The following is a 13,202-nucleotide window of genomic DNA, read 5'->3' as shown; positions in this document are numbered from 1 at the left end:
TACTGTGAAAACAGTTATTTCTGGGGAGAGAGGGCTGTCCCCAGTGGAGAGCCTCAAAAATGAACTCAGCATTCGCAGGAAGTAAAAAGAAGTGGGCTATACCGGAAGCGTAGGTTTGGCCTGGCTGAACCGCGGGGGAGGATCCAGTCTGGACTGGGGGCATGAGATAGCTCTGGCCCACTCCTCAGAGGTCTCTCATTTTGAGTCCCCATTTCAGGTGGATGCTGAGAGCCTGAGAACCCCTGGTCTGGCTGACAAGCTCCTCTTCAGCCACAGAAAGAAGGGAGGAGGCCCAGGTAGGGGAGGTAGGTCCCTGGGTCCCCAGGCAGGTTGGCAGTGGAACTGGAGGAGTCCAGAGGCTTGGCCCCTCCCCCAATAATGCGGCCGCCTTTGACCCCTCTGCTTCTTAAAGATAGCTGGGACTGCCCCCACCCTTCCCTAGCCCAGGTCCTGAAGTCCTTCCCATCCTTCCCACAGTTCCGATTTCGGCTTCTAGCCCATCCCCACCCAAGGAAGCTCAGCACACTCGTCTGCGCCCCCTTTCTCTTACATCCTTCTCCTGTCTGCCATTCCCCATTGATTTCTCTTCCTGCCTCTTTCTCGATTTTCTCCACCAGTGGGTGCAGGTTCTGCTCAGTCTTCCTGCCTGTCCTCTCCTGGGGCCCCAAGAACTAAGCTGAGCCTGCTCCAGCCCCGTATTTTACCGCAAGAGGTTGGCTTCCTTCATGGCCAGGAGGAAGTGGTGAGGGGCAGCTGGCGTGCCTGCTAGTCAGGGACAGGCAGGGTCTGAGACCCAGGCCAGGCCCCTCTCCCTGAGCAGTTTTCTCCAGATCCAAAAGAAAGAGCTGGCGAGATTGGAAAGGTCCTTTCTAGACCCTAAAGAACCCCTAATAACCCACAGGGCCAGTCTGTGCTCACGTGCTACAGTGGAAGAGAGGACACCATTTTTTTTTTTTCTTCTGCTCGGGGGTCCAGTTTCTTGTTTTTTCTTTTTCTTTTTTTGGTTTTTTGATTTTTTTTTTTGAAACAGGGTCTCACTATGTTGCCAGGCTAGTTTCAAACTCCTGGGCTCAAGCAATCCTCCTGCCTCAGCCTCCCAAAGTGCTGGGATTACAGGCATGCGTCACCATGCCCCAGCCTGGAGGCCCAGTTTCTGTTTCAGGAAATGACCTCTGAGCCAAACCATTTACTCACCTCCTTCTCCATCTTTCTGCCCTACAGCCCAGTTCCTCCAAATGCAAAAAGCTGACAGGACACTATCCCTAAGTCACCCCATCACTCAGCCCCGGCAGTTTTGAAAACTAGTCCCGTGGGCATGCTTCTGAGTGCCGTGTCCTTCCCGTCTGACTGATGGCTCTCAGGCAGCACAGCCCTTCGAGGTGGCCAGGAGTGGCGGCTGCACTCTGCCGGGAATCTTGACACTGCTCCTTAGCTTCCCCTGTCAGAGGCTGGGCCTCAGAGGAGCCTTCCAGGTCTTCTGGGTGCTCTGCATCCGGCGTGGGGCGCCCGCTCCCAGAGCTCTGAGAGTAAGGTTCGAGGCCTTGTGACATCCCCCTTACCTGGTGGTCTCTCCACTGCCTGGGTCCTGGGGCGCCTCCCTTGGCTGGCGGGGGGTCCCCGTGGGGGCCGGGTGAGGCTCTTTCTGGCGTTCTCTTGGGAGCCACTCTCCTGGCTTGGCGATGATGGCTGCTGGGGAGGAGGAGAGAAAGTTCAGTCCACATCTGCTCTGGAACCCCTCTAAGGATGCCCTCTTTTGGGCTGGGCTGGAAAGCCAAGAAAAGCACGCACCCCAGGCCAGGCCCTGCGGGCTCCCTGGCGCCTGTGGCTTGGGATACTTGTTTACTCGTGCAGCCCGGGAACTTGCCAGGCAGCGGGGGATGGCAGGCACACTGCTGGCGGCGACAGGCACAGTCTAGGGAGGTTCAGATCACCCTGGCCGCTCAGCCTTCCTGGCACCCCTCAGCCTCTGGAAAGCCCTCAGAACAACGAATTGTCTCCCTGGGCCATGGCTAGGCGCCTCCAGATGGAACGTGGAGGCACATTTGCTTATCTGAAACTCAAATGTAACTGGGTGGTGTGTAGTTTTATTTGCTAAAACCAACAACCTGAGAGATAGGGTGCTCCTCACTGAGCAGCCCAAGGCTCCTTAATGCTGAACCCCTCGGTACACCCAGGGTGGCCAGGAAGTGCCCTCACTCCCAATGACTGGTGCCGTAGCTGATGCCCACCCAGAACCAGGCCACCTGGGACACGCGGGAGCCCTTCACGGGGAAGCAGATGGAGAATCCCAGATAGCATCATAGCATACGGAGGGCTCTCCAAGGGCCTGGGAACAGATGTTCCTGCATCTCAGATGCCACGCACTCCTTCCCCACCCCACCTCTCCTCTTCTCCTACAGCTGAAGGGGTCCATGTCACTGCTGCAGCGACACTGTGACAGAGGCTGCATCTGTGACTCCCTTAGGCCAAGCTCCTCTCAGCTCTTTCATTTTAGCAGCACCTCTGCGGCTTTGCAATGTGATCTGTTTAATCTTAAATATAAAGAGATCTTCCCTGCAGGCTTTCCTGTAGCAAGGGGCTTTGGCTTCCAGATAATTCTCTTTTGACCCAAACGAGAGTCTATTTTTGATACCAGAACCCAGCGGGTGGCACTGGGCGGTCTCCACCTGGATCTGGGTCTAGAAATAGAGCTTCAGGACAGGTGGCACCTGCTCAATGTGCTTAGAATAAGGCCAGGAGACAAAGCGTAGGTGTACAAGAGAATACTTGAGTGAAGTCACACCGAATCGCTGGGCTACACGCAGGGGAACCCCATTACAATGTGTGGAGACACAAAGCTGTGCCCATGGCAGGCAAGTCCTCCAGGACCAGGACCAGGAGCTTCCCAGGGCGTGTGGGGGTAGGGGACGGGGAGGTCATCAAAAAGGAGGAACTGAGCTGGAGTGCCCCGAGACCATGAGGTGGCCTTGGTTCAACTGTCTCCTTCTCCTCTCCTACTTCCTTCAGCACAGGCCACACTGAAGACTTTCAGAGGTCACACCAAGAACAAGAGACCAGCTGAGCACGGTGGCTCATGCCTGTAATCCCAGCATTTTGGGAGACTGGGGCAGGCAGATCACTTGAGGCCAGGAGTTCGAGACCAGCCTGGTCAACATGGTAAAACCGTCTCTACTGAAAATACAAAAATTAGCCGGGTGTGGTAACACATGCCTGTAATCCCAGCTACTCAGGAGGCTGAGGCAGGAGAATCACTTGAACCCGGGAGGCGGAGTTTGCAGTGAGCCAAGATTGCACCACTGTACTCCAGCCTGGGCGAGAGAGACTCCATCTCAAAAAAAAAAAAAAAAAAAAAGAACAAGAACAAGAGACCCCCTAACTAAGAGTGCCAGGAGCTAGGAGATGGGGCAGCCATGGGTGTGCACTGGGGGCTTCCTGGGACAGTAGTATCTCTTGCCTGCTGGTCCATTTCAGACAGGGCTGGGCATTTTAACTCCCAGGGCTATGAAGTCCCAAGGCATGTGATTTTGATATTGAAGATAGTCCCGGTTGGTGGGGAAATGAGAATAGCTTTCCTCAGGCCAATGTTCTGCAAAATGCTAAGTCATATTATTGGCCTTTTCCCTTGGGAACTATTTCCTGTTGGCATTTGGGGCTGTCTTTTGCCTAGAATGTACTTTCTGGCCCCGCATTCAACCGATCAAGCAGTTTGAGGGTCCAACAGGTTCCTCCTCATGAGTTTTCCCTGCGGTCCTGACTGAACGCAAAGTGCAAAGGCTTTTCCTCAAGAAACTCAACGTGAAGGTGGGGGTTTCCACGGGGTCTCTGGGTGGGGCGTTAGTTCCCAGCACAGGCCAGACTCAGCAGCGAGCTCTGTGCAAGGAGACCTGTGGGGAGCGCTGCCTGGGGCCAGGATGGGCCTGGGGCAAGGTGAGCGAGAGAAGGGAAGTGGAGGGGGCCCCATGCCTGTAATCCCAGCACTTTGGGAGGCCGAGGCGGGAGGATCGCTTCAGCCCAAGAGTTCTAGACCAGCCTGGGCAGCACAGAGAGACACCACTCTCTACAATCAATCAATCAGTCAATCAATCAATCAATCAATCAATTGAAGTGGAGGGGAGGGATGGAGAAGCAGGACTGTCTGCAGGAAGTCAGAGCAAGCTCCTGAGCAGGGAAGGAATGAAGCAGAAGGCAACATGGCGCAGGTGTGCCCACACCCAGCCCAGCACTGCCCGCTCCCTGCTGTCCCGGCTGCTCATCCCCCTCCCCCTCACTCATCCCCTGGCTTAATGGACTTAACCACAGTCCCCTTATCTGCAGAGCCCAGGTGGAGCACAGAAGCGGAGGGCTGTTTGCCATCCATCCCTTAGGCAGAGGTAGGTGACAGGACAGGGAGAGGGGCAGGGAGGCCAATTGGGGAGACGCAGCAGGCCATGGGCAGGCCTGTCTGAAAGAAGGTAGGTCAGAATGGAATCTACTCCAGGCGTGGCAAAGGCTTACTCATGACCCAGAGGAAACTGCACTTGGGGCTTGGTTTTTCCAAAGGCAGAACTTTTTGTCAAGTAAAAGGATTTTAAAGGAGACTAAGAGGGCCAGGCATGATGGCTCACGCCTGTAATCCCAGTGCTTTGGGAGGCTCAGGCAGGAGGATTACTTGAGACTAGGAGTTCAAGACCAGCCCAGGCAACAGCAAAACTCCTTCTTTACAAAAAAATAGAAAAACACTTTGCCTGGTATGGTGGTGCATCTGTAGTGCCAGCTACTCAGGAAGCTGATGCGGGAGGATCACTTAGGAATGTGAGGCTGCAGTGAGCTATGATTGGCCACTGCACTCCAGCCTGGGGGACAGAGTGAGACCTTGTCTCAAAATAAAATAAAATAAAGTAAAATAAAATAAAATAAAAGGAGGACTAGGGGTGTTGGCCTGAGGCTCAGAGCGGGCCTGGCAGGGCCAGGGAGGGCCTGGTCTCTGGCAGGTGGAGCAGGGCAGGGCTGCGGGTCCGTGTCCTGGGTCCCAGCCAGGCTGAGCCAATAGGACCAGGCTTAAGGAAGGGACACTCAGAACACGGTCTCAGCAGGATTTGGGAAGAGCACTGCTCTGGCTCCAGCTGGTCCATCTGGGGGGCTGGCGGGCAGCTGCTGCCTCCCTAGGAAGAAGCACTGGCAACCGCCCATGACCACCAAGGCTGAGTGTCCTGGCGGGTGCCCACCCTGTTCATGCGAGAACCCGGAATGTGCCTGGGCCCAGACTTCGTCAGGGCTAAAGTAAACTGTTCGTGAAAACAACAATAACATCGACATCGTGGCAGCTGCTCCTTGGCCATTTCCATCCACGCCAACCTCAAGTGCCCCCGCCCTGCAGGTAACAGCATGACAGCTTCCCAAAGGCATGTCCAATCAGTGCAAAAATAAAGAGCCTCTTAGTGGTCATTTTGGTAAAGCAAGGATGTTACCGCTACGTTACCCTGAATGTACTGTGGAGCCTTTAGGAAGTCCGGCCTAAGAACTTGAAATGTTTTAACTCAATGACATTCAGTCAAATTGGCAAAACTTTTTAGACCCCCCCAAGACCTCCACCCTGGCAGCAGAATTCTCTGTATAAATTACCAAGCTGCTCACCTTTGGAGAGCATATTAATATTTACAGCTTTAGTAAAGCACATGTAAAATAACTGATGATCAGTGCTGGCAAAACCTCTGAAACTGCTCATCACCAAGAGACCCAGGGGTTGCAAATAACCCAGCCATTGCTGACTCGTCACTGGCTACCGCTCTGCACCTGGGCCTGGAAGCGTCTGAATCCAATTGTGAGCAGATGCAAGTTCTCAGATGTTTCTCAGACAGGAATCCAACCCGTTCCTCTGTTGTTTTTCCTACTCAAATGGAAATTAGAGTCTTATCTGAACTACTCATAATCCTTTTAATTTCCTTTCAAAAATTAAAAAAATACTTTGTACATTTCTGATTCAAAGTATATATATTTTTTCTGGCATCTAAAAAATACTTTTATCTCCCATCAGCCTCTGGTTAACTCAGCTGGAAGTTTCAAAGGCGTTTGGATCCCAGAGTTGTTTGTGCTCTTAGTTGCACATTTCTGCCTCCGTCCAGCCTTCCAGCAGGCGGCTGGCCTCCTCTGCACCAGAATCTGAGCTATCAGAATCAGAGTCACAGATCTACATCAGCCCGGGATTCCTCCTCCGAAGTTTCACATTAAAGCCGGCTTTCACCAGTCAGAAATCTTGCCCCAGGAGCTCCCAGACGGGACAACAGGCAGTGCTCCGAGAAGGGGACGCACAGGACCAGCCCAGTGTGGGTCTGGCTGTGGGCTGGGAATCCCGTGAGCCTCTGTGACACAGGGCTGTGGCTGAGACCAGAGGGCTTCCCAGGAGCAGGCGTGCGTCTGCCACTCCTGCTGCTGTTTCGCGTAGGTTCTAGACATCACAATCCCAGAACTGACCCAGCGTGCTGCCCACGTTCTTACATGAAGAGGAGACGTGGGACTCCGGGGTGCTGGGCTTGCCCTCCCTGTAGACAGCCTCGTGAGCGTTTGGCAGGGCCTGTGGGTGGCCGTTTCTGGCGTGCTGGGCTGTCTGGGGAGGTGTGTGATGGTCTTCCAGCCTGGAGAAAAACATGAAAAACGGCAGTAAGTACAGCCAGCCAGGAGATTCGGACTGCCGACTGCCGTGCAGCATCACAAATACAGAAGGGGGCGGTGCCTCAAAGTCCTGTTAAACCATCATTAGCATATCAGACCTTTTAAAGGGTCTTGGCAGGAGCCAGGAGGCTGACCCTGTGAGGCAGTAGCCTCCCCTTGCTCCTGTTAGCCCCCTTCTGTATTCACAGTGATACATGGCGTGGTGTATTCCTAACACACAATTACGTCTTACGACCCTGGGTGACATGGGACCATGACATTTCAAGTAAACAACGTAAGGCAGGGATCTGTTGGTTTCTCCAAGGATGACGCAGATGAACGAAGGGATGAATCCAACCAGAGAAGACATAACATGTCATGTCAGCTGTGGCAAGTGTTGGCCAAGAACAAGACTGTTCTTAGAGACAGGGTCTCACTCTGTCGCCCAGGCTAGAGTGCCAGGGTGCAACCACAGCTCACTGCAGCTTTGACCTCCCAGGCTCAAGTGATCCTCCCATCTCAGCCTCTGGAGTAGCTGGGACTACAGATGGGCACCTCCACACTCAATTGCTTTTTTTATTTTTTGTAGAGACAAGGTCTCTCTATGTTGCCAGGACTGGTCCCGAACTCCTGGGCTCAAGCAATCCTCTCACCTCGGCCTCCCAAAGTGCTGGGATTACAGGCGTGAGCCACTGTGACTGGCCTAGAACTTACTTTCTTATAACACTACCTAAAGGATGTGTGCAGAACAGCTCTTTTGCAGTGCCTAATGTCGGCACCCAAGCTGGGGGAGACACCCTCGCCCAGCAGACAAGCGCTGAGAGCATCATTGCACCAGATCCAGCCAGGTGCGAGGGCCAGCTGGCTGGGACAGCCTCATCGGGTCAACGTTGACCACAGATCCCCGAGGAAGGCCTCCAGTTATCTGTAAGGCAACGGAGCACTTGCTCCCCCTTCAACAAGGAGATATGGGCCACCTACTCCAACAAGGGCTCAGTGAGGGACACACGACAAGCTCTTGCCTGCCTAGGGCTGGACCCTGCAAATGGCTGTTCTTGAATGTCAATTTCATTATGTCTGGCCAGGCATGGTGGCTCATGCCTGTAATCCCAGCACTTTGGGAGGCCAAGGCAGGCAGATCACTTGAGGTCAGGAGTTTGAGACCAGCTTGGCCAACATGGTGAAACCCCGTCTCTACTAAAAATATAAAGATTAGCGGGACGTGGTGATATATGCCTGTAGTCCCAGCTACTCAAGAGGCTGAGGCAGGAGAATCGCTTGAGCCAGGGAGGTGGAGGTTGCAGTGGGCCAAGATTGCGCCATTGCACTCCAGCCTGGGTAACAGAGTGAGACTCTGTCTCAAAAAAAAAAAAAAAAAAAAAAAGAAATTGACATGGCTCAACCCAACGCCAAAGATAAGGAGACATGTAACCACCCTGAGGGGGGCAGCAAAGTCTTCCTAAGGTGGGCAATCAGTCTTTTTTTTTTTTTGATAGAGATGAGGTCTGTGTTGACTTGGCTGGTTTTGAACTGAGCTCGTGATCCTACCACCTTGGCCTCCCAAAGTCCTAGGATTATAGGCGTGAGCCACCACACTCCTAGCCAACTCAGTTTTGAACTCTTGAGTTGGGGTCTGCCAGGTGCCAGAAGAGGGAAGGTCTTCCAGCAGAAGTAACATCATGAGCAAGGTGAAAAGGGGAAAAAAATCTATATATCTACATACGGTGTGTGTGTATGTATATATATATATATATATGTGTGTGTATATATATATGTGTATATATATATGTGTGTATATATATATATGCTGCATTTTTACAGAAAGATTTAAAACATCACAAAATATGGATGCCCCTACCTCCCTCTCCTGAAAAGACCTGTGCGACAGTAGCGTGGAGGGGGCAGGGTGTCCTGGGGGGCTCTGATGCTTGTTGCAGGGGTGTCAATTGAGAAGCACTCTGTAAGGCCGGGATTTAAACTTGATCCCTAAGTAATGAAGAACCAAAGGAATGACATTTCCTGCTAGAAAGATCATTCCATCCATGGTCATGGAAGGTGGACGGTGGCAGGGAACACTGTTAGGAGGACCTCCCTGAGCCGTGAAGGCCGGTGGAGGGCAGGACGGGGTGGGAGGAGTGTGCAAACCTGCTGGACTCTGGCTTGGCTGTTTGTGGGCACTCATGCCATGCCCGGAAGCAGGGGACTCAGATGGCAGCTGTGTCATTCTAGGAAATGCTGAATTGGGGTGCTGTAGGGACATATCTGGGTATCTGGGCTGAATGTGGGTATCATCAGTGAGTAGTGGAAACTAGGGAACAGGCAGGATGGAGTGAGGGCCTTCGCTGGGGCCACCGGGGAGGAAGGGAGTGAGAGGCCGAGGCCAGCACATGGGGACTGGGGTGGAATGACTCCCAGGAGGGGTCAGCAGCTGGCAACTGAGAGTGGGAACAATGTGCCCTGAGTGTCCTCCGGGGTTGGAAACTGGAAGGTCACCTGTGATCTTGGCAGAAATACCCTCTGGAAGTCATCGCCTGGCCATCGCTGAATGGAGAGGAAGATGGGGCAGGGACACAGCCAGACAGGGCCTGAGAGGGAGGGAGGCAGAGCCCCAGAGCCTGTCAAGAGGCCCGAGGAAGGCAGTGGGAGGGGAGGATGAAGACAGAGCAAAAGATGTGTCCAGGGATTGCACAGAGATCGGGCAGACAGAAGGATCTGGAACCAACGAAGGGGGCAGGGTTAGGTGGGAAGAAAATGGCCAGGGAGGCGCAGCTGATGCTAGGCTGAGGTGGGGTGGGAGAGCCCCATTGCACATGGCAAATGTGTTTATCTGCAACCTTTTTTTTCCTTGATTATAAAACCACTAAGTGTTTTTCATGAAAAATTAGGTAAATATATAGAATATATAAATGACCTGCCCTCCCAATATCTAAGCACAACCACTTAACATTTGATTTTTAAACAAATCTTTTAAAAATATGCAAATATACACTTAAAAATACTAGCTTGGGTGCACTCTGAATGGCTCGCATGCTATATTCACACCGTTCTATAATTTGCTTTTTCACTTAGCAATATATTGTGAGGCTCTTCCCATGTCAGTCAATATTTTTCTAAAACATCATCTTTAGTACTCTTTTGTGTGAACATACCATAATTTATATAACCAGCCTCCTATTTTGGGAATGTAATTTCTTTCTTTTTTTTTTTGAGATGGAGTCTCACTCTGTTGCCTAGGCTAGAGTGCAGTGGCACGATCTCGGCTCACTGCGACCTCCGCCTCCTGGGTTCAAGCGATTCTCCTGCCTCAGACTCCCAAATAGCTGGGACTACAGGTGCCTACCACCGTGCCTGGCTAATTTTTGTATTTTATTTACTTATTTATTTATTTATTTATTTTTGAGACCGAGTCTCGCTCTGTCGCCCAGGCTGGGGTGCAGTGGCGCGATCTTGGCTCACTGCAAGCTCCGCCTCCTGGGTTCACGCCATTCTCCTGCCTCAGCTGGGACTACCCGCCACTATACCCGGCTAATTTGTTTTGTATTTTTAGTAGAGACCAGGTTTCATCGTGTTAGCCAGGATGGCTCGTTCTCCTGACCTCGTGATCTGCCCATCTCAGCCTCCCAAAGTGTTGGGATTACAGGCGTCAGCACTGGCGCCCGGCCAAATTTTTGTATTTTTAGTAGAGATGGGGATTTCACCATCTTGGTCAGGCAGGTCTGGAACTCCTGACCTTGTGATCCACCCGCCTTGGCCTCCCAAACTGCTGGGATTACAGGTGTGAGCCACTGCACCTGGCCTGGGAATGTAATTTCTAATTTTATGAATAATATTGCAACAAATAACCTTGTGTGTGTGTATATATGGATATCTATTTATCTATACCTGTCTGCCTACCTACCTATCATCTATCTACCTACCTATTATCTATCTATCTATCTATCTATCTATCTATCTATCTATCTATCATCTATCTATCTATCTATCTATCTATATCTATCTATCATCTATCTATCCTGTGAACATCTGATTATTTCTCAGTATAAAATCCTAGCAGTGGGCGTGGCGGCTCACGCCTGTAATCCCAGCACTTTGGGAAGCCGAAGTGGGTGGACCACTTGAGGTCAGGAGTTCCAGATCAGCCTGGCCAACATGGTGAAAACCCATCTCTACTAAAAAAAAAAAAAAAAAAAAAAAATTACCTGGACTTGGTGGCAGGTGCCTGTAATCCCAGCTACTTGGGAGGCTGAGACAGGAGAAAGGAGAATGGCTTGAACCCAGGAGACCCAGGTTGCAGAGAGCTGAGATCGTGCCATTGCACTCCAGCCTGGGTGACAGAGCAACACTCTGTTAAAAAAAAAAAAAAAATCCTAGCAGTGGAATTACTGGCTCCAAAAGTACTAGTGGCTGGGCTAGGCATAGTGGCTCACACCTGTAATCCCAGCACTTTGGAAGGCTGAGGTAGGAGGATTGCTTGAACTCAGGAGTTCAAGACTAGGCAACGTAGTGAGACCCTGTCTCTACAAAAACTTAAAAATTCAGCCAGATGTGGTGGCGCATGCCTGTGGTCCCAGCTACTTGGGAGGCTGAGGTGGGAGGATGGTTTGAGCCCAGGAGGTCAAGGCTGCAGTGAGCTGTGATTGTGCCGCTATACTCCAGCCGGGGTGACAGTGCGAGATGCTGTCTTAAAACAAAACAAAACCAAAAAAGTCCTGGTATTCTGAATATGTGCAATACATACTGTCGTAGTGTCCTCAAGAGGACTAAGATTCTAGATTTATTCACTCTCCTGGCAACGGGATACCAGAGGGTGCTGGTGGTGAAGGGAGGGTCATAACTTTTTTTATGTTTTAGTTAGGAATATTTAGGTACTTAGTGGTTCACCAAGCATATAATAACTCCAAATCAGTACAAACGAATGTCAGAAATGGCAGCATGGCTAAATAAATTATAGTATGTAAATATAATATAAATCATTAAATCATCTTTTACAGGATGTTCAACAATGCAAAAGAAAACAAACAAAAATCAAACTGCAAACAAACCATGTATACATGTAGACACATACACAAACACTAAAAGGTTTCTTGTTTGCTAAAAATATATGTAGGAAAAAACTACACTAAATGTAATACACTAAAATGATGATCATAATTCTCTCTGGCTGCTGGAATAAATAATTTTTATTTTCTTTATATTTACTTGTTCCATACATGTTTTGGACTACAAGTAACAAAAGTTCAACACCACTGGTTTAAACGGTAAGGGAAATGTAATATTCAACATAAACAGAATTCCAGAGGTAGCGAGTACAGGGTGGGGAATGCGAAGCTGAGTGACTTTGCTGCAGATCCATGTTCTCTCTGCTGGGTTTCCCTGGCCTTCCTGGTGTGGTTTTGCTTTTGTTCTTAGAATTGTCATTTTGTGGCTGGGTGTGGTGGCTCACACCTGTAATCCCAGCACTTTGGGAGGCCGAGACAGGCAGATCACGAGGTCAGGAGATCAAGACCATCCTGGCTAACACAGTGAAACCCTGTCTCTACTAAAAATAGCCGGGCGTGGTGGCGGGCGCCTGTAGTCCCAATTACTCGGGAGGCTGAGGCAGGAGAATGGTGTGAACTGGGAGACGGAGCTTGCAGTGAGCAGAGATCGCACCACTGCACTCCAGCCTGGCGAAAGAGTGAGGCTCTGTCTCAAAAAAAAAAAAAAAAAAAAAAAAAAAATTGTCACTTTGTGCAAATAGGATGGCTGCAGGACCTCCAAGCATAGCATCTCAAGCAACAGTCAAAGACCAAAAGAAGAAAAGAAAGTACAGAGTTTCTCAAGCCCTTCATAAAAGTTGGAAAATCTTAGATCTCATGGCTGGACTGGATTGCATGCCCATTGAAATCATCGTTGACAAGGGTAGTTAAATTTAAAAAACTGGGCTAAATTAATCAAATCCAACCTCCAGGGCTGAGAAGGGGTCCTAACCTTCCCTGAAGAACATGCCCACCCATTGCCTTGAACATATGAAGGTTTTTTTTTTTTTTTTTTTTGAGACGAGGGTCTCACTTTGTTGCTCAGGCTGGAGAGCAGTGGCACAATCACAGCTCACTGCAGCCACGACCTCTGGGACTGAAGCAATGCTCCTGCCTCAACCTCCCAAAGTGCTGGGATTGCAGGTGTGAGCCACCACGGGCCTTAGGTTTCTCCTAGCAAGGAAATGTATCAAACAAGACCTAAAGAACTGGAGAGTCATCCTGTGCTTGCACACAGGATGGCTGTATTCATTTTTACTGTTGTTCTAACAAAGTACCATAATTTTTTTGTTTTAATTTTTAATTTTTAAGGCCGGGCACAGTGGCTCACGCCTGTAATCCCAGCATTTTGGGAGGCTGAGGCAGGCGGATCGCCTGAGGTGGGGAGTTCAAGACCAGCCTGGCCAACATGGTGAAATCGCTTCTCTACAAAAAATTAAAAAATTAGCCAGGTGTGGTGGTGGGTGCCTGTAATCCCAGCTACTTGGGAGGCTGAGGCAGGAGAATCACTTGAATCTGGGAGGCGGAGGTTGCAGTTGCCAAGACTGTGCCACTGCA

At 50.6% G+C, this 13,202-nt stretch overlaps 1 protein-coding gene across 5 annotated transcripts in view; it reads right to left on the bottom strand.

Annotated features, from left to right (window-relative positions):
- ARMC9 (armadillo repeat containing 9) overlaps window positions 1-13,202 on the bottom strand; it is a 178,011-nt gene that overhangs the window by 12,865 nt on the left and 151,944 nt on the right. For 4 of the 5 annotated variants that reach the window (XM_030803148.1, XM_030803152.1, XM_030803153.1 and 1 more), the window contains exons 22-23: window positions 6,475-6,611; window positions 1,560-1,689 (exon numbers count right to left, since the gene is read on the bottom strand). In XM_030803148.1, coding sequence (XP_030659008.1) covers window positions 1,560-1,689; window positions 6,475-6,611 — 267 coding nt within the window. The remainder of the gene's footprint in view (window positions 1-1,559; window positions 1,690-6,474; window positions 6,612-13,202) is intronic. The other variant, XM_030803149.1, reaches the window with a different exon arrangement.

Source organism: Nomascus leucogenys, chromosome 22a (assembly GCF_006542625.1).
Source record: "Nomascus leucogenys isolate Asia chromosome 22a, Asia_NLE_v1, whole genome shotgun sequence".
Lineage (NCBI taxonomy): Eukaryota > Metazoa > Chordata > Mammalia > Primates > Hylobatidae > Nomascus > Nomascus leucogenys.
Note: the sequence above shows the minus strand (reverse complement) of the source record. Positions and strands in the feature narration are given on the sequence as shown.